Below are 23,341 nucleotides of genomic sequence, written 5' to 3' on the forward strand. Positions count from 1 at the left end.
ACAAAAACAATGTCCACTTACTAACCTTTTCTGGACCTTTCAACTGCTTCAGCGGGTGGTTGTTGGCTCAGTTGTCATTATGTGACCCAAGTATTAAACTTTGGTAACATGATATACTATCACCCCCACACACGACCACCTGTTACCATGTGACAAAAATTTTACACTTAGGTCACATGATGACAACTGACCAAATGCCATCTGCTGAGGATGACTGTGAGATGCTGTTGAAAGCTCTAGAAAAAGCTAGTGACCTTTAGACCTTTGATTCGTTTTTTGGTCAAATATAAGAAGATGCCTGAATGTTGGTGCCATGATAATGAGCTAAATATGAAGTGGATATTTTATATAGACGTTAATTAATCATTAATTATTCTTCAAGCAATAAATGGTCTCTAGAATGTTTTGATTGTAATTATTAATGTTTAATTTACTGATAAGCAACATGAAATGTATTGACATAATTTAACGAAATGAAAAAGCAGCATGCCTCCCAACAAATCTGCACAACTAGTGTATTTGCTTAGCTCCTACGACTGCCACGATTGGCTCTTTAGCAGGCACACTATCCCTGCCATACCAGTGAAAACAGCACTGGGTGGCATAAGGTCAGATTTTTACCCACACTGAGACTATTACCCCGTGATAAGGCAAAGTAGAAATAGGCCTAGGCTGGAGAGTCATGTGCACAAGGGAGGAAGAGATAGAAGGGGCAGAGAATAACAAATCCATTAAGCGTATCTACTCATCTGAATGAGTGATATTTGACATAGTCAGCCACCGTGAACTCAGCACCATGGGATAGGGAAGCTTCTCATTTATTTACCCAGCCTGATGCCAAAAACATGATCACATAAAAGCAGCACTGGCAGATTCAAGGGAAGCAGTTCACGAGAGGTTGAGATGGATAGAGGAAAGGCCTAACACGAAAGAATACCCACTTGAGGAAGGAATGTTTTCTAATGTTGCATCTAACATGATCTAATCACTATAAATACAGCATGAGAACAAACTTGGAGAATGGAGAGGAGGAGAGATCAAAGACGGAGCAAAAAGATAGGCGAGAGAGGGGGCAGAGTAAAATTAAAAACAATGGAGTAGTCTAGAAGGAGATACTGTAATCAGGTTTAAGACTGGTGAAGATCATTCAGCTAGACCTGCTCCACTAGAGAATGGGAACAAGTCCATTAAGAGCCCAAAAATAGACCTGCTCCATAACTGCTTTGTCCTCACCCTGTGGCTCACAGAAAAACGTCCTCTGACCATGCAGAGCACATCTGTCCATATACGTGTTGTGTGTGTATGTGAGAGAGAGAGAGAGAGAGAGAGAGAGAGAGAGAGAGAGAGAGAGAGAGAGAGAGAGAGAGAGAGAGACAGAGAGAGAACAAGCAAAGAAAAGTAATGGGTGAGTAATCAGTGTGATCAGCTTTGCCCGAGGAAAGCAGCTTTAGATGCCTTGTGATGCCTGGTATTAGGCTGATAATATCTGGCACCTGAAACAGATTGAGTGCAACACCAATTAATCTTAAAGCCAAGATGATCAAATGTTCAACTCTGCAAAGAGACTGAATGAGTCCTCCCTGTTTAGAGGGATTTAAGATCAAAAACCTGTAGTGTTCGAAATGATTCCATTTTTTCCTGCTTGCACATGCATGCTCAATTCATGATTTAAAACAGGTGGGGGAAAAGATCGGCTAGGAAGCAGAGGTAAATATAGACATGAAAATGTGGTCCAAAAAACTACAGCAATCACAGATACACCTAAATGTGCCGGTGCGGAGTGAAACAAGACTCAGGCGAGGAACAAGCCTTTTCACTTTAAAGCTGTGCACTTTAGCAATCACAAAGCCTGGGTACCCGTTGCAAGCGAACGGATTTGGGCGTTTAATGCATTCCTGCCCTTTATTCACGGCACAGACGACTTTATCCAAGACGACACTCCACTTCAACAGTTTAGGAGTTTGGCAGGCCAAGCATATGAAAGGCGGAGGTTTCTTTTAAAGCAGAGAGCAGAAGTATAGTGTGCATTGGCGGGGGTGACTGAGCCATGAAAACGTATGCATTTCTGGTCTTATCGTCAACTCACAGCTGCCTCTCTCTCCCCCTCCCTCTTTGTGAGGGAAAAAAAAGTTTTCTCATGCTTCTGTCTTATTTTTACTTCCTAATCTTTGATTTAACAGTAGGCCTACACTGCACAATCCTTTGATGTCCATGCACAAACTATTCCTGTGCTGTTAATGAGTATGCTGTACTATCAGCAAAGTTAAGAACAGCATATGTATTTCAGTTTCTTAAAAAGGAAAATACCAAGTTTATATGCTATCCTTAAGAGTTCACATTAGGGAACATTTGCATTACTCAACATCCTGTAGCCAGGGGGTCAATACTTCACTTGCCGTTGCTGTAACATAATGGACAGTAGGAGTGTGACAGTACACATATTAATCACAACATGTTCAGTACAGGATGCTCTGCTCAGTATGTGACTTCTTTCGGTTTTCTAGACCCTATGAACCAAAGAACTATGGTGCAAGGAAGATTATGGTTTCCCAGTAAATAACAGCAACACTGGACAAGCAGGAGCAGATCAGATGAGAACTGTGGATCAACTTTGTTCAACCCAATTAAGGCAGTGTTATGTCTCTGGAAATGGCTACATCAAACACACCAACTAATTTGCGACAGCATTACCCAAGTGTGTCTATTACTTGCAGTAGTCTAAAACACACTGGGGTGCAAGTCGTTCTCCCCATGGCATCCAAGCAGCCTCTTTTCACAGATTCAGAGAGAGCAAAGGCAATAACGAACGGCATAGGAGTGTTTATTGCTGTGACTATGGGACTATACTCCGTCGTAGAAAACACAAAGAGCTTGAGCCCCCACAATAAAGTTCATTCACATCCGAAGAGTTCTGTAATTAAGCTGGAGCAAAACAGACATTTTGTCTTTTGTCTTCATTAGATTACTTATTGGTTATCTTCCAAAGCTCTAAGTCTTTTTAGCACAAAATTCCAAGAATACCTAGCTGCAGACAAAATGGCAGTTGATGGCGGGAAATCACGTGACCTTGCAAGTTGCAGTCTGCAGCTAGGTCCCTCTCAAAAATTCCCTGTTTCTGTTGTGTGTTTCCCCTTAAAAGTGCACAAATACAACAAGGTAATTTCCTACAAAAAAAGGAAGATACATACTTGATTTGACTTACCCAGACTGGTGAAGTGTATTATTAGCTTTGGCTTAACTTTTGGCACAGAACAATGTCGCTCATCTCTTACATAGGAGTTGCACTAATACGGGATCACCTCACCGTCAGTATGGACAGGGGGAATATGTTACTGCAGCAACCAAAAACGTTTTCAATGTACATATGGCATGAGACAGATTGGGAAAAGTATTAACCTATTCATTCATACAATTTAAACTTTGTCAATGTTAACATTCTCACAATGTATTTCAACTATCAAATTCAAAATAACACTGAAAAATACATCTCAGCTTTGCTTTACAGTGACTCATCCACACAGTTCCTGAACCCTGACATGATGTGGATATCAGCACTGGCCCCCACAGGCTGAGTGGTCTAAATGGCTCTAGACAGACAGAAATGACGGTGCGGTTTGTTGGCAGCCTGAGGGAGAGATTTATGTTGTGTGTCAGGGATTCTCCTAAGGCAGGCTGGGTAAAAAGCTCCAGCGTCAGGTCTTTAAGTAGATAGGTCACTAAATAAATGACTCCTGTAACAAGGTTTCTGGATTCTCTCCTCCCTGTGCCAGGTAAAAAAAATATTAAATTACAGAAAAACACTCCCATACACATACATACACACACACACACACACACACACACACTTAGACGTCCCATGGGTAAACGGCAAGCCAAGACACAGAGGACCTATGCTTTCATCCAAATTGGAAAAGCATGGTTGATGCATTCTATACTGATTAAATGCTTACACACACTTATAGTTCCACAATCTCTTTTAAAAGGCATCCTCTATGGTGAGGATTTGCAGAAAGCATATACATGCTGGCACTTTTATATCCCAGCCAACTACCTCCCCGAAAGCAGCATGTTCCGCTCTCTGATCATCAATAATGAGCTGAAGCTGCCTGAAAACACACACGTAGCTAAATGTTTTGCGAGTCGTTACCTATGGTCCAACAATGCACAGAAATGTGTGTGCCCTGACACAAACTGAAGTCCATATAATACATATAAAAACAAACACCCCACTAAACATTGAAAAAAAAAAAAAAACACCCACACACGCGAGCTAATGAGCTTTTGTGTGTTTGTAGGCAAGGCTCTCCTGAGAGAGTGAACCCACAGAAATAACACTCCACACAGAAGGGAGAGAGAAACTGCCTTAGAGAAAAATCTGCTAAACAAATACAGCAGGAAACAAGCAGGAAATAGTGCTACATCTCTGCTCTACCTTGCTTTACTAGCCAGTGCCACATATTTAGTCTACTGACAAAGAGACAGAGGGAAAACGCAGATTGCTCTTTATCACACATCAACCCCACGCTCTCCCTCGGCTCTCACTGGTTTCATTATTTTACCATGATGACTGACATCAGTGGAAACTGGTGCCACAAAGTTGTGGTTTGTAAGAGGCAAACATAAATGGGATTTTCCCTCTTCTACTTTTAAAGACAGTAAACTCACATCAGGATTATTGCAACTACATATGTATTATGTATGTACATTTTATATAAAAACAAAATGTAATTTATGTAATGTAAAAATATGTATTGTAGAGCTACATCTAAAACACAAAGAGCAAGACTTTTTAGCAACTTGTTGAATGTTCAAACTTGGTTTCCCTCAGATTTTCCCCATCACAAATGCTTTAATGAAACTTTTACTCAAAACATTGACAAAAAACTGATGTAATTGGTCTATCAAATCAAAACATGAGTTGAACACATCCTTACATTCCTAATTACGTCAGAAACATTGAGAAGTTGGACATGCAGTTTACCTCCTCTATTCTGGCGGAGCCCCTGAGAATATGTATGCTAAAAGCAGAATGTGTAGGTGTGGTGATGGCCAAGAACAGCAATCAGCGAAGCCATTAATCATAACCGGTGGCAAATGCAATGTTTTCTGGGGCTGTCACTGACTGCATGCAGGAAGGGGAAGAAGTGCCAAGCTGAATGTGGCTTTCTGTGGCTGCTGGCAGAAACAGTGACGGTGTGCTATAGGAACGTGTCATAGCACGTTAGTTTGGTGATTAAACAAAGCAAATAGACAAGGAGAGAGGGACCAAAGGAAAGGCAGAGCTGAGGGGAGGAAAGAAAGAAGCAAAAGAAGCAAAAATAGCGATAAAGTGGTACAAAAGTGGCTGAATACAGAGGGAATTCCAGACAAAATACCACAATACCATATATACCATAATAGTCTGTTTTGGAAAATTCATTATATTAAAATGTCTTTACTTTAGCAGAACAGCAAATGGTGCCTGCAAAACACAGTTACTAGTGTGACTACTGTCACTTGACAACTCCAGCACCAGCAGTGACAGATGAACAGGGGCAGCGATTGTCGTGGACCACGTTGCTCAAAAGTAGGGCAAGTTAACTGAGGCTTGAGAAGGCGTTATGATGCCAATTTTGAGATCATGATAATCAGTGAGGCAAAGTCATTAATCAACTGTCAAGTGGCCAAGAAATACAGTGTCACAGAATGTCCTGAGATGGGGAGACCACAAAGGCGGTCTTTAAAATGCTAACAGTCAGAGAAAATCTTGTTGTGGTCCCAATGCTGGCAGTTTCCAAGAGTGTTAGTACGTGTCTGAAAAATGAAATGACAGAATGGTGATTACTAGAGCTGTAAATCAGAAGTTGCCAAAACACTTCATCCACTGGTTAACGCCAGCTGTCTCTGGAATGGTAAAATGGAAGTAGAAAGGCTGGCAGGCCATGTTTTGTCATGCTAAACTACTAGTTTAAAATGTGACACCATATTTTAACGATGTTGAGAATATCAGTCTTGCAAAAGGCAGGATTCTCTCTCCTGAACTCTGACTCTTTAAACAAGGTTGTCTTTCATTCAGGCCAATATGGTAACGGTTTTGTTAAAAGCAAACAAGTGGGCAAAGGAACAGAAAACTAAAGGAAAGGTGTGTGGATATTGCAAACATAAGAACAATAAATTGGGATATTTTGAATGAAATTTCATGTTTCTGGATTTATCCCATACAAATTATTGACAACAATGAACTGGGAAGACAAAATATTCCAATATTTGGTATAAAAAAAAAGTAGCATCTCTTTCTCAGATGAATTTCATAGTCAGTCAGTCACATTTGGCACAACTACTAGGGTAAATCATTTACATGATTCCTAGAAAGGCTGTAGTAAAACCCTGTCTTATCCTCCTCACTCACACTACCATGCTATCCCATCCCAAGCTTAACAGTGAAATGAGACAGTATCTGCTGAGCTATTAAGACCCCAGACTAAAATTAGAACAAGGGATCATCACATTTGATGATGTGGAACTGCTTTATTGGGTTGTGTGCTGGTGGGGGGCACGCTGGCAGCTTAATGAGCCATGGAAGTGCCAGTTTTGTGCACTCAGTGGGGTCTACCATAGAGTGAGGTGAAACTGGCAGGGAGGGCTGGTTCAATACTGAACCATAATGGCTTACTCTTAATGGTTGCCGCAAGGGGCCAACGTTCATTACTCTCTGCGTGGGGGGACTTTCAACAGGATCCTGGGGTGAAACTTGTGAGCGCATGCACACTCACACACACTTAAACTTGAGGGAGGCACCCAAAGGCGAGTGATCAATGCAGAAAGCTACAGAAATGGTTTTCTTTACAATTCCCTAACAGGAAGCACCAGGGAGTGTTCGTGTGGCAGTTAACAGAATACTAAAATCTCCTTCTCATGGTAGCTTCATAATATTGCTAATTATTCAGCGATTGCGAAAATATTCTAATCCAGCACATCAGAAGCCAGAGTTCTGTGCTAATACTTCCCCTCTCCTCGGTTCACCTTTTAAAGTAGCCCAATACCCTAGCTCAGCTCAAACAGCCAACCTAATGCACACAAATGCAGACTCAAGCTCCTTCTAAAATACCAAGCAAAGATAGGCTATTTTACTGCTGCTTTTGCCATCTAAAGGGGGGAGCGATATGTAGCGTTAAATTGGAAGCCACAGCAATAGTCATTTAACAGGCTGGCTTTAAGAGAGAAGCATCATGAGCTGAAAATGGTTTCACAAATTTGAGATATACTTGGTCGGGGAAAAAAAAGAAATAGCCTGCCTCAACTAAGCTACAATACAAGGAGGAGGCCATGAGACATAACCTGTATCTGTGTGGTTCCATGCATGCTAATGGGATGCTTAGTTATGACAGGAGCAGTCAGAACTGGTGGATTAATTAGTATGAACACAAACACACACTCAAAGCATGAACAAAGCATGCGCACAAATAACCAAACAGATTGTTGGTTCTTCTGCATCTCATGGGAACTCATTTCACAGACTTTACCTGCCAGTGAAATCAGGCAGACAAACAAAAGCGAGACCTGAGCCGTGCTGCACAGTGCTACTCAAGAATCCCTCTCTCACTCTGCTTTAACCCATTTAACTCTACTTTCTGTGTTTCAGTGGATGTACATGCGCTACTTCGGCATCTAGAAACACAACAGTTTTATCCACTGAGGCCCCAGGCATACTTTTACACACATTCGCACTTGCACAGACATACACACAACCCACATAACAATGCAGGGGATGCTATGTAAAATTAAGCACAGGATACAAGCTGTGAGCTCAACAAGATGTGAGAATGCGAGATAAGGAAAGGGAAGAATAACAGGATGAAGAGTCAGGACGCATGCTGATGGGGTGTATATCTGTGGCATGGTCTTATTTTGTGTTGACTGTTGCCCTGAAACCATTTCCTCTGGCCTGTGAAAAGGGGGTATCCCTTTCCCTTTGCCCGCTACCTGGAGGGGAAAGAGAAGATCGACATTTCCTGTCAATAGGGCCATGTTAGAATGTAAGGAAAGACTATGCCTCAAAGAATGACCAAAGAGTTATGCAGAATAACTGAGCTTAAACTGTACAGCGCCGATCAGAGGATCTGAAAGCGCAGAGTACAATTAATCTATTAAACAAATCTCAACTGTGTCCATCCTAACACACAGCTGCCTCCTCCATCATGCAACAAAGGCAGGAAAGGTCCAGCTGTCAGGAGAGGAAACAGGAGAGGAAGAGGGAGGAAGGAAAGGCTCTGACTGTCAATGTGACTGGGGAAGATAACATGCACTGTGCTTCCTGTCCCCACCCCTGTAACTAAGGAGACCACAGTGCTCACAACCAATGGGGAAGATGGGAGGGAGGACAATTTGTCATACTCCCCACCATCAGTTAAAAAAAAAATTCTGACTTTATGTCTCTATGTGATCTATCTTTGTCCTCTGATCCAAAGGGATAATTTACTTGTGCTTCAAAATGCTTCTCAATAATCTGAATCCACAGGAAAGCACTGTGCTTTTGGTGGGATTATAAAGTATATTGACGAAAAACCAAATGGTTAAGCTGACGGGAACGAAATGAGAGATGGAAACATTCAGGTGGTCATTTCCATCAGTTTAACACTGTCAAATGGCAACACAGGGAAAGGATGACACATGGGCTGCAATTTAACAGTAAACCTTCGGTAAATCCTTACATCAACTGTGACTCTTGTGATTTTTGGCGAGGAACAGATGGGAGCAGCAGGAGCCTGCCAGAAGTGCAGTATTGAGAATGTCAACAAACAGATTGAAAAAAAAAAATCTCTTTATTTAATATGTGTTTAGTAGGTGGGGGAGTGACAGAATGAGGAAGAACCGCATTCCTTTCCCTCGCTCATAATCAGGGAATGAGGTCACTTGATTACAACAAGAAAAGCATTGATGGCACAAAACAGAGACAGAAGCCAAGTGAAGACAAATGAGACAAAGGTCGTACCTCAAACACCTCGCCACCTACTGATACTTGTAAAGAAACAATAAATGTAAACGGGCAGATGTGCAAGGCCCCATCTAGCTGTATATCTGAAACAATGGTTGACAAATAGTGATTTGGCGTTAATACGTACTTCAGTTTGAATAAATGGGCTGTAGTTTAAATAAACATTAAAAAGAAAATAGTTATAATCTGATGCTATCAAATACAACAGCCCTGCAATAACTCTCTCCTTTATGAATCTTATCATATTCATGTTGATAAGAGTGTGCCAGAGAGGCATCGATTCAACTCTATACTTGCTTCACATGCTGCAGTTTGTGTTCTTGTTCTATTGGATTGCATTTTAATGAAAAAAAACAACAACAAAGCATTAATGAAGACAGCTCAATGTCATCTTTCTTTTCCGATATACACTCTCTCATTGCCAGTTAATTCTGTACTCCTGGCTACAAGTAATACAGTCTATCCATAATAATATAAATGATGTGGACAACTTATTTGAAAATGCAAAACAATTCAACAGCACCACAAACTAAAGCCTTCAAAATGGCCCTGACGTTAAATCAACCCCTCTCTCTAAAACAGTTTCAACAAAGACTGGTACACAACAGAGGATACTGTATACCATCACTACAAGCAACCACAGACACATTCAGACAGAAGTCACCAGTTAACAGCTGATTGCCGATGGCTTACAGTCATCGACCACTGAGCCCTCTACCATCATAACATCCTGATTTACAAGATGCAATTACAGGTGACAGTGATGCATTTAATGCAACGTAGAATTTGACTACGCCAAATTATTTTTGCAGAAAAACTGGGAAGGACATGAGCTTTGAACACAGGAAGGCAAACAGGTTACATCACAAAGTTTACACATGTGTCTGTCATCTGTTGTTGTTTCATCCCCAGACACAGGGCCTGCTCGGGCTTGCAACTACCATCTTAAGTTCAACTCCAACAGCCACTCAGTTGCTGTCCCTGGGTGTGACAACACACAGACTCAAATCACAGCTGCTGTTGCGCCTTTTTGCCGGCTCATTGCCTTCACAGCCTGACATACCATTTTTCCAGGATCTGAATCTTACCACTTCAAACACCTACTCTTCTAAAATACAAATTAGACATACAAGAAATGTGTTATCTGGATGGGTATGCATGATCCTCTGCCAGAACTTTAACTGTTCTGGGCCAAGTATCCAAGGATGGATTGTGTGCAAGTGTTGGTAACTCATTCTTTATGAAGAATATACAGGCCTGGCACTGTTTAGACATGCTGAAAAACTCTATTGGTGATGCACTTCCAGACATCAAAACTGCTCGTCTTGAAGGACAGACAATGAATAGAAGAGGAAAAGGCTCCCCCTGGCCTACTCCCTTCTGTCTGCAGATCATCAGAGGAGTTGCTCTAGCTGTGTGTTTGGTTTGGTTGTCTGGTCCTGAAGATCATCCGGCTGATCGGTTTTGTCTGCCAAGTCACGTTGAATGTACCATTTAGAGCATTTAAAAAACAAAGATGTTGAAGGAGCTGTAACAACTGGGTCAAAGTGTCATAAAAGGAGGAGAGGAAGAGTCGCTGACTCAACTGTCATTAACCAAGCTTCCACTATGCTTAAGCCTTTCGTTCGATCTGCCTCAAAGCGCTTGGGTGTAAGAGCTTAACAAATCTGTTAGTGCATATACATGTGCACCATTACAGCCAGCGGGTGCAGGCATGTTGTTCTCTACCAACCAATGTTTGAGCCTGGGAGTGATTGAGTGGAGAGCCAAGCGCTTACTAGGGTCCTGAGCACAGACAAAAAAGCTGGGCTGATGTAAACCGACAGACCACGTAGCAGGCCTTTAATGTCACCACTGGTCCTCACATGAAAGAGGCAATGTAGCCCCAAGGCTGGATTTCTGCCACACATACTCACATACGAGTAGAGAGGGAAGCTGCAAAAGAGAAAACAAATGGAAGAAGGGAGCGGGAGAAGAAAAATCTGGAGAAAGAGGAGATGAGAGAAGAGAACACAAAGACAGAGGGGAAAGGAGGGTGACGGGAGCTGTAGAGTCATTCTGCTAAAATAAATAGGTAAAAAGGCAAAGCCAGGAAAAATGAGTCATTCCCTTGGGAGAACAGATACTGATTTTCTCCTTTGGAAAACACCATGACAACGAAAGAGGGCAATATAACATAAACAGATGAGAGGAATGCATGTACATGTTCAAGACAGAAAAGGAAAACATAAGAGGGAGAAAGCAAAGCAAACTGTATGTGCGTGTGTGCATCTTGGGTGCAGACAGGGAGAGTGGGATTACATACATGGTGATGAGGGAGGAGGAGCGGAGAGAAAACCGAGGTCTGGTTCATCGAAAGTGTCAGACACTCAATAAAAATGAGGTTGCAGGAAGAGCTCCCATCACAACCACCCTAAACTCGTGTCAGACAAATACTCTCCAGGAAAGCAGAGTATAGGAGAGGAGAGGAAGGGTGGGAGAGAAGGATTAGAGGGGACAGAGGGAGACAAGTCCATCTCCTGGCAGACTATTCTTCACCTTTAGGTGTCAACAACAGCTGGCACCATGGTACCTTGCTCATGCTCACACCTGCCTCACCTGCTGTGTCCATCCCCAGCTGCCTTTAACCTTCCCTGGAGGATCACTAACGTTTACAATAAATGATTTAATTTACCCACACAAATATATAATCCAAAATTCAAACTTTTATAGCAATGAGAGTCAAATCACTCCATCTCTAACATCTCTGTGCTCCATGTCAGTGAGCTTGTCCTGGCACGTCCTGCAAAAAAAAAAAAAATACACCAGACAGACAGGAGCAGCTGTAATCTTACCCAAGACAACAATAAAACAACACCTTGTAAGTCTTTTATGAGCAACATTCCTATGTAATGACACTGAGCTGAGATGGTGGAAGTTCAGGCTAAAGTGTACTGGATAAGCATCTACAAGGCAGAGAGAAACAGTTTAACTGTACCAGCCGGTTGTGCATCATCAAACTACTCTATAGCAACTTTTAAACCTGAATTAAGAGTTGTGTGACAGTAGGAATATCTCTGCACACAAAGGTGACTGTCAATGTCACTTTCCGTCTGTGGTCTGTTTACTACTTGTTAGCTGTGTAACTAAGATTAAGCTACCTATAGTACATTAGTAACTGATCTGACCGGGGCTTCTCGGGTCCATGCTGGTTATCAAAAAAAGACAACAATGCAGGCCCATACAGGACAAACAGAAAGCTGCCAGTGCTGCTAGTGAACTCTACCACCTTACGCTATGCTAGAGATACTATCCTTGCCACACTGCCTGACTTTGTTGCTAAACCATGTTATAAAACAATAACAACAACAAAAATAGTTGACGGATGTCTCATGGAGGTGTTCTTGCGATTCTGCTGTAGATGCCCCCCGATTCTTTTACAGGTTAGCAACCTAAGACTTAACCTACTGATTGATTGCAGCACCACTACCACAATATATGTGCATTCATCATACTCAATATAATTATGTTTACATTGTGAACACTAATACAGGGCAACAATTGCAAAGAAATGGCCTGGAATTGGTTTTGCTTGATAGCCTATATTAAGGGATATTGTTACTGTTCCACACACCCAATATACCCAAAGTAATCATGTTAACATTCTCCTGTCCACGTTTGTGACAAGAGGATTTAAAGTGGAAATAGCTTTTCTAGACAACAGAAATATAAGAAAGATTACAGAACCTTTCTTCAACATGCTCCAAGTTGTCTCCACCATCACCATTCAACTGTGATAGCACCAGTATAAATGGGATAGTCTTGGGTCGCTTAAACCACATCACTCAGCAGCTTTAAGAAAAGATAAGATAACAAATCAAGTGATAAATGCAATATGTAAAAATGCATTGCAAATGTGTTGGGCTTGTTTTACAGACAGCACTTGTGTGCATACTTGTATGTGAACTGGTAGGAATGACCCAGTGTGTGCGTCTGGCCCATTAAAGCACAAAAAGCCATTGTGTATCATTAGCTGAGGGGGAGGAAGGGAGAGACAGAGGGGTGGAGTGCGGAGCTGAGGGAGGGGTTAGTGACCTTCCTCATAACCAACCAGATGACCTCATTCACAGCACATAGGAATCCTCTGTCTCCCCCCACTGTTCTTTATCACATTCACTATCCTCCCCTCGCTCTCGGCAGCCTTGCTCGCCTTTTTCCTTTCAGCGAACACAATCAATCAACTGAGCAGGGACGAGGCTTATGCACACTAACCCTTTCATATACACAGCACATTCTTTCCTGCCAGCTATCTGTGAGTTTTTTATGCCAGTCTTTCCTATGTTACATACAGTGCTAAAGAGGCTCTTTGTTTCACCAATTAAAACCTAATCATTCAAAACCACCCATTGTTTCTGCTCTGTAATCTCCTCCCAACCACTGAACTGATAAGGACAGACAGACTTAAGCCTCATCCCAAACAGACAAGCGGTGACAAACACTAAACAAACAAAACAGACACCAAACTGTTTCACTTGCTGTTGCAGGACGACTCTGACTTTGTTCAAGTGCTGCTACTTTGGGTTGGACAGAATGCACATGGGCATAAATTATGCTAAGCAAATCATGTTTTACATTAGAGAACAAGACTGCGGGGCAGACAGCCACCGTAAAACACAACTGTGCAACACATGTAATTCTAGTCAGGCTAGACAGTCACTATGTGCGACTGTGTCAGTTAAGACAGAGAAGACCCTTGTTCAAGCAACTGAAACATTGCTTAACAGGTAGAGGGGGCAGTGGATTAAAAACCTACATGAATATAAGTGACTGCTCTGTGTGACATTCCTTTAAGAAATCGGTGAAAACTTCAAACTGAATCATCAATCGCAAGCCTGTAGAGTGGAATGGGTGATTGGGGGTAGAGTAGGCTGGCACAGGTGGTAGAAACACGATGAACTTGAATAACTGCAGGGTGGAATAAGCCCTTGTACCAACATATCAAACTTGCACACTGACACAGCTCACTGTACTTACAGAAAGTCTTTCAGCATGATTGCTTTGAGACGACTCTCCTTCACCCTACTGCCGCGCTTTACGCTGAACACACTTGACATGTGATCAAACCTGTTTCGTGGTCGACTTTGGTAGACATTGGTAGACATTACAATTAATAAAGCTGCAAGCCCCAAAGGCAACTCACGTAAAAACACAACGGCAGCAATGCTTATTTAGCATACCTGCGTAAAGTGGAGTGCAAATGTCCTACAAAATAAATCTGTAGATATTTATATTCAAAAGTACATTGAGTGGGAGCAGTGTGAATGCGAAACATATAAGGGTCATTATCACTACTACAACTACTTTAACATCAAAAAACAACAATATTTACAGTTGTTTGGAACAGTGTTGACAATACTTATTTTGGCATCCACTTGTTCTCTGCGGTGCTGAAAAGATATCCCAAGGTGGAAGTCACAACACATGCTAGAAAGATTTTCACACAATGTGTCAATTTCATTCAAAGCCAGAGCAGGGAAATCTAAAGGGACAACACCATCTAAAAAGAGTGTGGCAAACATCTTTACAAGACATCATCTGCATTCAAGATACAAAGCCAGTTGAACAACGTCTGCCCTGGGTAAACTACAAATAAAACATGATTGACAAACTGAAGCGTTATTGTTATAGTAGCTGTTTCCAAACCATTTCTTCAACATGAAAACAAGTCCAAATGTTAAAAGACCAAAAAAAGCTTGCTTAGAGGCGTATCAAAGACAATGTTACAGTTGGAGAGTTAACGAGTAGATGGACACATGGGAGGTAGCCGTGTATAAAAACTACAGCCAAGTAAAAGTTCAGATTAAAGCAAATGATGCAGAAACATACAGTACTATATATATATATATATGTGAAATGCCATTTAAACAAAACTATGCATTAGCTTTTTAATAATGCTTGAACAATGGCAGTGAACCCAACTGTGTTTTGCACAATATCAATAGAGCCGAAAAGAGCAACAGGAGTATATTATGAATAGTCTAACATGGATTTTGACATGTAAAGACTGAAAAATGTGTTGAAGCTGCAGAGATTCAGAGAAGCAGCTGAGACTGGTTAAGGTTGGAGTTCCCATCGCTTCATATTTGATGACAGAACGCTACAGAGGATTCCCACTACCTCTTGCCACCTCACTTTCTGTGGCCCTTAGGGGAGGTTATGGCAGCACCGCCTGCTCTTGCCAAGCCTCACAGAAACAACACGGGCTGCTGAGGGACAGGTAAATTATTCATTTTTGATTTATCGGCCAGCCTGCAACTAGTGAGAAACCAAGGCAAAGGCTGTAAACCACGGGCAGACTGGTCCACCGGGTGTTCTGAGGGAGGATTGGGGCTAGTGAACCTCTTGGACTAGAGGGTTTGGATGAGGATGACGGGGAGAAATTCTGCAAAAATGAACAGTCCGTGAGATAGGGGTTAGTGTGTCACAAAATTAGACGGTTTAACAAAACATTACTGGACTTATATATTTTCATACAATTGGAATGGAGCTTGCTAGTACCAGCCATCAAATTCATATCAATATCAAATAAGCATATCAAATTACAGACAAATTATGCATTCAACACTTTTAGATATTTAAAACAAAGTAGAAGTTCCTATTGCCTTTCTGTGGATGGCATTCACATTTAGCAAAGCTAAAACACACTATGAGAGAGTGTGTGGGGAAAACAAACACCAGGCTGGAGGTTAAGTGCTCTGACTGTGCTCCCGGTAAAATTCCTGAGCTGGCTGCCAACACTCGGTTGCCATTCCTCCTCTGAAAGGAGAGAGAAAATGAATGCAGAGGGGTGGGCGAGTTAGAGAGGAACAGAGTGAGCATTCAGCTCATTTTTTCACCTCCTTTCTATGATATAAAATGGGGAAGGAAACAGGAAATGGTGACATATGTTGCTGGTATGATTCCTGAAATTGTTAGACACTATAGCTATTGTGACAGTTCAGAGACTTAAAACCGAAGACAGAAAGAGAAATAGCAGGGCAATAAGGGGGCCTACTATGAGCGAGGGGGGTAGGAGAGCTATTTGAAGAACTCAAAGAATGCAACAGGGTGGGGCCCATACATGCACACATTCACTAACTGAGGAAAATGGAAATACTGAGAAATATTATGTGTGTTGCACATCCACACAAATGTGTGGGGGAAGGACAGGAGCAATGATTCATGATGTAATCTAAATTAGTCAAAAGAAAGCGGAGAGACAGGCCCACCTCTGTGGGAGAGGGCAAAAGAAGAGCAGGCTTCTCTTGTCCCCACAGCAAGAAAACAGCTCCCCCTCCTTCTCCCTGTTATTCTGAAGGAAAAATAAACCACCGACTCGCCTTCTCCATAGTCCTTTCCTGTCTGAAATGGGCGTTACTTCCCGTAGATGTTTTTGCATGAGACACAAAAAAATGAAGAAAGAAAATGGTAAAAGCTGACATGACTGGGGTCAAGGGCACCGGGAGAAGCCTTTCAGAAAAAGGAATAAACAGCCCAATTCAATGAACAAGCCTGTGTCAGTGAGCTGTTGTGACATAATTATTACAACATCCCCTAATTCATCTTCCTCTTTAACACTGCTTGTCACCATCTAGCACACACACAAACACAAAGAACCATGACTCTCGCTTTGACAGAAACCACACAATGAAATTCCTTCAGTGAAATTCAATGTGCATCTGGCTACCTTATTCACTGTTCATTTTAATGCGATTGCTCTGCTTTAATGCTTGAGGAATAACAAAAAAAACAGAGATAAACTGCCTCTAGCAATGTGTTGTCTAACAGCCGGCAGTAATCGAAGGGAAGACACTTAGTTTTGGCGACCGAGAGCCAGATAGTCAGCCAGGCAGTCAGGGTAGGGCTCGGAGACAGGAGGCCAGGCAGAGGCAGCAGTGATAAGGAGGCCCCAGCACTCACGGGATTGAGGCCTGAGATAAGAGCCCGAAGCTGTCGTTGGATGACTTTATCATACAGCAGATAGGGGGGGGGTGGCATTGGTGGGGCTGGAGTGGGGCCAGGGGAGCAAGATGGGTCCCCTGGGTTGAAGTTAGAACAGGGACTGAAGCTCACACGGGCACTGTGGTGGGGCTACTGGATAGGAAGGCTGCTAGGCAGAAGCACGTCAGAAGGAAGACAACCCGACACCTCACCCTGTCAGACTTATGCCACCACCTAATTTATTACCAGGGAGGAGAGAAAGAGGGATTGCATGAGGGCAAGAGAGAGGCAGACAGAAAACACAGCACAAAGCCTCCAATTCTGCTTTCTCACTGGTGGCAACGACTCAGTAAACCAGCTCACAGAATGGCTCTTGGTTAATTAAATTCCAGCTTATAAGTGGTGCTTTGGGAGAGAATGGGGGAGAAGAGAAAGGGTTGGGGGGGTATAACAGGTTTCTGCTTGCAACAACAGTCCTGGCCTAGCACCCCCCAATCCTTCCAGTCAGTCTCTATCTGAGCTCTCACAGCTCTAAGCTGTATTTTACTTTGCGAGCGGTGCTCAATCTTGTTAGCTGCTAAATTGATTGCATGTCAGAGGTTAGTGTAGGTCTAGCCCTGTGCTGAGGAATGCCAGGGGTCAACCTACAGTGGGAAAGTACAGTGCTGCAGTAGCCACACACAGACAGCCAAAGAAAAAAGGGGGACAACCATATAGACAGATTGACAGAAATATGGGACATCAGGTAGAAAAACACATTGTCCCATTTGTCAAAATCTGTTCTAAACAGCTGTTCCCAAAGGACCAGTTCCCTACACAGGCACCACAGCGGACAGCAGACAGTTTGTCCTCCAAACGCTGACAGCTCTCCCGGGAAGGTCCTGTTAAATCACAGCACACATAGACAAACAAGCAGACACAAAACTGTATATGAAAGGGGGATGCTGTAGCCAGGAACAAGTGGTACAATGCACCACGTGGCTCCACCACACTGCGTGCAATGGAACAGCGGACCATTTAATCTATTATACAAACAAAGCTCAAAAATGAGCTTGTAAGGAAAGGTAAGGGGAGCTTGAAATAAATATTTCTGATCAATCTGACTATTCTGTTCCCCATAGAAATGCTCGCCACACTTGACGACAAAAAAAAGAAAACCCTCCCTTTCTCCTATGCTCCGCTACAACAACGTCTGTACTACAAGGCTACATCTCTAGATGTTATATGGGCTGTCTCCTCCTGCCAAGAGAAAATATAGCAATTTGAAGCAGCTTGTTGGCTGGCAGATCGTAAAGAGAAATAAAAAAAACCCATAGCAGGTGTCACCTCAGGGAGATGAACAACTGCAACGCAAGGGGATTTCAAAAGGGGCCTGTCACTCGGCCAGAGTGACCTTGAGGGACTACACACATATTGGGAACGTTACAGGAACGTCCACGCCACTAAAGCAGGGTGGGAGCAGTCGTTAGACACAAGGGTGGTGTCAGCTTTCTTCAGCTGTGTAGACATGCACAAAACACTGGGTGGGTGAGGGAGACATGTGCAGCTGTCGGAGGGGTATATTCTCGAGAGAGTTTAAAGCGTTCCACTGTCACTGGTTAGATTTTTGCTCTTATTCGGTGTACTTAAGTCTGACAAAGGAAGGCATTTAAGCTGTTCAATTGCATTTCAGCCTATGAAACAGTACTTTCTCAGAAGAGAAATGTTGTCATTGTAATTTTATCAACAACACACAAAAACTTTGGTCCCTTAGGAGACATGACAGCCGATGCATTGTTGACAGATAAGGATGGTCCTTAATTTTCTCTTTTTCATTTTTGATAAATCTACACTGACTGACTATGTTTCTACCTCTGCTTGGGCATCAACAGCTTTTTATGTAGCACCCGCTCTCTGTCGCCTTCACAAGCCACCAGCTTTCAATAAGACAGAACTACACGCGACATACTTTGAGAAGAAAACCACACACACACCGAACAATTTTTTTTAGATCAGACGTAATTCACACCACAACACCACAAGTTTAAGATTCCCTTCAGGAGTCTATCCTGTCTGACTGGAAGTCGCAGTCGAGTGTAATGTTTATCTTTACTGCTGGCACAGACAGCGGTCACAAACATGCTTCATTCACCATCATAAAGAATTTATTTCACAAATATCAATCTCAAACTACCATTAAAAAACAATTAAAAATAATTTTTCTGAGCTTCTGGAAGTGCAGCAATCTGACAGCACAGGCCGCCTATTGCAACACAATAAAAATAACACACACACACTTGACTACAAATCAAAGAATACTAGGCCAAAGGGAAGGGTTGTTACTTTGAACGCGGTTATCGTTTTCTTCTCTCTATTTTAGATTGATGAAAAATTGCACAGACTGGATAGTGCATTTGGTTTTACCCTGGGTGGGGTCAGTTTTCACCAGTACGGGACAGGGAGTGGGAGGGGGCTGGCCCCTGAATATCAGATCAGAGCTTCAGCTGCGTCCAAAGGGGAAAGCAAACGAAACAGCCCCTAACAGGAACCAGACAGTCAGACGGGCCTCCTCTACACTGGGGTGGCTTTCATTACACACACACGCAATTTTGGCGGCAGGGTAAAGTTTGGGCTGGTGCTGTGGAAACCCTTGTAAACCTCAGACTTGTGTGGCCTTAGAAGAGTCAGACTGAGGCTGGGGAGTCAGGAGTATCAGGCCATGATTTCTTAAAACACCAGAGGAGGGAACGTTTTATTCATGTACTATCTGTTGAGCGCTGCATAGAAGCGTTCAACCAGTCCAGCATTACAGGACCACTAACAAACCAGCTCCTCCAAAGCCACAAAACCATATGGTGCAAGAAATCAAACTACATATTGGAAAAGCTTTTTCTCTTCAGAAAGAATGACAAGCTAATCTGTTGTACCATTGTATTTCAGACGTTAGCCCATTACCTTTCCTCTATTTTATAAGTGAAGCAAAATATAAATCTGTAAGCATATATCCCTACAGGTCAAAGGTATTTACAGTATTACTGTATTTACAAAGTGCCTATATATGTTAAATGTCATTGAATGTATTTACATGCACTTAATGCTTATGCTACATTCAGCCCACCACAGATCTCCTGCAGAATGAAATGTCTTTCCTCTCCTACTCCAGTTACAGCACAGCGTTGGTGGTTTATATGAGCAGGTTAAACAGACAAAACAAAATTTGACAATTCATCCCCATTCCTTCTCAACACCAGAGAATTTAGGAAGTCAGACAAACAAACTTCTCACATTTTCAAGGTGATAAAACTACATTTAGTGATTTTCTTGGGTTAGCCTAACGGTTCAAAAAACACAACACATTACACATTATCAACACAGTACTTTTGGTCATTCTGGGTTGCAACCAGAATTTTTTGTTAGCTACACAAAGTAAAAGCCAAAAAGTGGAAAATATAATATATATTTGATTTAAACTAAAAAACAGTTTTTGCTTTCAGTAGGTTACTTCACACAGCGTGCCAACAGCAGCGCGGCTGAGTTGTTGGAGTAAATGAGAGCTACACAGACTGTGTGCATGATCCCTTTTCTTTACTGTTCAGGCAATTGTTAGGGTCTATATGACTATGGGGGCTGGGATATGGCAAAGGGGAGCCGGGATGAAAAAGAAAACAGGTCTGCTTCCTGACTCTCCCCTCAATGAAAACATCAACGCACTGATCATTCCCAATTGAGTCCAAAAAAAGCAATTGGTTCCTCTAGAATTTTAAAAACTCCATAATACCTCTTTAGTACAGGCATCTAATCAGAATCAGAAATACTATATTGATCCCCGGGGAGAAATTATGGGGTGTGGAGAGTAAGCAAACTTGGTGCATTAAGGTAAAAAATTGAAACAAAAACCTGGTAATTTTTTTGTCGTTCTCCTGTTTCTCAAAGCACAGTGATTTGTTGCTTAACTAATTACATTTCTGCAGGCCTCAATCTCCCAGTCCCAATTTCTCCAGAGGAAAAGCACTATAATGGAAGATTAGACGGACATTACTCTATTACACCAAAATGACGCTCAGGTTTAAACTTAACATTGAGTAGATGTATTTTATTTAGTGTTATATAAATGTGTTTTTGTATTGCTAGAGATTTCTAGTGGAATGAGGAGGAAATGGTCGACTTCACGTCCAAAGTGTCCTGTTCAATTCAATTGTCTTGTTTATTGCTCAGCAAGAAAGCAAGAAAATCTTTGCAGACCGGTTTAGCAACTACATACTACAGAGCCTACTCATCCAGACATGCAACCGAAACTATGAGGTACGCACTGCTATTTACGTCCTACGCTGTCTACGAAGAAAACACCCATTTATCCCGTGAAGAAGTCAGAATGTCTATTATTATCATTATTATTATGAAGTGTCATTGAGCCCAGTCCGACACTACACACGGTATGGGGACAGTCTGCTAGGGGGCTGTGGCGCACTCTAGTGTCCCCAGCTCAGTTACATAAAGCATAGGTCCAACCTTCCGCTTAGACCAGCTTATGTTATTGATACTATCAACATAAACGGCGAATAAACCTTGTTTATCAGCGTCGCTGCTTGTGCCAAAATCAATGACAAGGGGTAGAAAATACATGTAGACAGACAAATCCCGTCTGGACGGTGCCGCCAACAAAAGGCGACGCAATTTTGGTAGGGCACGCTTGACTGGCAAAAAAAAACACGACGACTGCTGCAGCAAGGGGAGGAAATATAACCGAGAGAAGCATACCCCAGCTTGAGGACAAATATTGTAGTAGCTGAGTGCAGGGAGACAAACAAAATGGTGCCCCTTTTAATGAAAAAGTTAGACGGCTGAAATAATCTTCGTGCACTCCCCCTCCCAGCAGTAACTCACTGACCATTGTTTGGGCAACAAGCAGGCACATTCCACCGTGCTTTTAAGCTCGGCCGCTGGGCAACTACTAACGCAACCCTTGAAGCACAAATAAAGAACGTCAACTTTTGTAACACTTCTTGACATCTGCCTGAAACGCCATGTTGACTGTTTAAGTCTATATTTAAAGACGTAGCTAAGTTAAAGCTGTCGTTGTGGTTCCTGAAGAGTTCAAAGGAACGCAGACACCCAGGCTCGCTAGCTTAAAATGTGGCTAACCCAAGCTAAATTGCTGTGGAACATGTGGAATCAGGGCCCGTCTAAATTAACTGAGATTCGCATTTGAAAACCCGTAATCTTGCTTCAAAACTCCTCTGTGAACGATTTATGTTGATACATTGACCGTGATAGACGGTTCTGATTTTTCTAACTGACTGAGAGAAAGTTTTCGTCTTGCCACCACAAAGTCAGGAGTGCAGTAACAAACTCCGTGGAAGCCTAACGCTAGCAACGCAACTCTTAAATCCACATCTCACTGTGGTGTACGGTTAAACAAACTCACTCAGGATACGACCGGGTTTCTTGCTTTAAATGTAAGGTATTGTTCGGGGTAAGTTGTAATTGTTACTATGCCTGCCACGGTCAGCAATATCGGTGTATCCGATGCTAGACTGTTATGCAGCAGGGACGCCCAGCGAAGCCGTGCTGACACCGGACTGCGCCGTGGTCACGCTCCCCTCTTCCCCGGTGTCTCCCCGATCGCTCCAGACCGCCACTTACCTTCGTCGAGAAGCCTCTCCAGGTGTGTGAAGATGCCGCAGAGATTTGGCAAACTGGTCATGAGCTTCTTCTCGTTTAATAATTGCATCAAATAGTCGGGACTCGGCCTCGGTCGCTCCTTCACTTCGACCTCTCCGACCATCATTTTTGCGGCGAGAACAGAGAACAAACCACCGCGAAACACAGAATCCTCTTTTGGGAAAAAGAGACAAAAAAAACGAAAAACAAAAAAAAACTTGCGGATCCAATCCCTCGCTTCCCTCCTCCTTGAGATGAGAAGACTCTGTGAACCCCCCTAAAAATTCAGGTTTGGTTTGTTCTTGTTGTTTGAGTGGAGAGGGGGCGAAAAAGAAACCGTTATCTTCCTTCCAGAGACTCGTGCGCCGTACTCTCCTCTACGCCGTGTGCGCTCGGGGACGTTCGATTCCACCACTGTAGGCGCGAGAGACTGTTCCACCGGAAAGGCTCCGTCCTCCTCTACGACTATTGGCTGGCGGGGTTTTCAAGGGACTAATAGGAGAACCAATGAGCGCTCACACCCGCGCCAGGAGGGCGGGGCGGAGTGCTCGTTGGAATGATGGACAGAAAATCAGGGCAATGGTGAGCAGTGCGCAGGAATGCACATAATGCCCCTGAAGTGTTGTCAACACAGAATAGCACACATTTACTTCTTTCTCTCTTTCCTCACTAATAGCAACATTATAGCAGTTCAAAATAATCAGATTCCAACAGTATTTTTGTTCCTTAATAGTTTGGCACTGTCCAGTGGTCTCATAACTTTAACAA

General features: G+C 42.7%; 1 protein-coding gene across 7 annotated transcripts in view; it reads right to left on the minus strand.

The window, feature by feature from the left end:
- Nucleotides 1–22,974, minus strand: part of qkia (QKI, KH domain containing, RNA binding a) — a 71,705-nt gene extending 48,731 nt beyond the window's left edge. For all 7 annotated transcript variants that reach the window (XM_070920135.1, XM_070920131.1, XM_070920137.1 and 4 more), the window contains exon 1: nt 22,556–22,974. In XM_070920135.1, coding sequence (XP_070776236.1) covers nt 22,556–22,700 — 145 coding nt within the window. In that variant the 5' untranslated portion in view covers nt 22,701–22,974. The remainder of the gene's footprint in view (nt 1–22,555) is intronic.
- Between the last annotated feature and the right edge of the window lie 367 nt (nt 22,975–23,341).

Source organism: Enoplosus armatus, chromosome 15 (assembly GCF_043641665.1).
Source record: "Enoplosus armatus isolate fEnoArm2 chromosome 15, fEnoArm2.hap1, whole genome shotgun sequence".
NCBI classification, from domain to species: Eukaryota; Metazoa; Chordata; class Actinopteri; order Centrarchiformes; family Enoplosidae; genus Enoplosus; species Enoplosus armatus.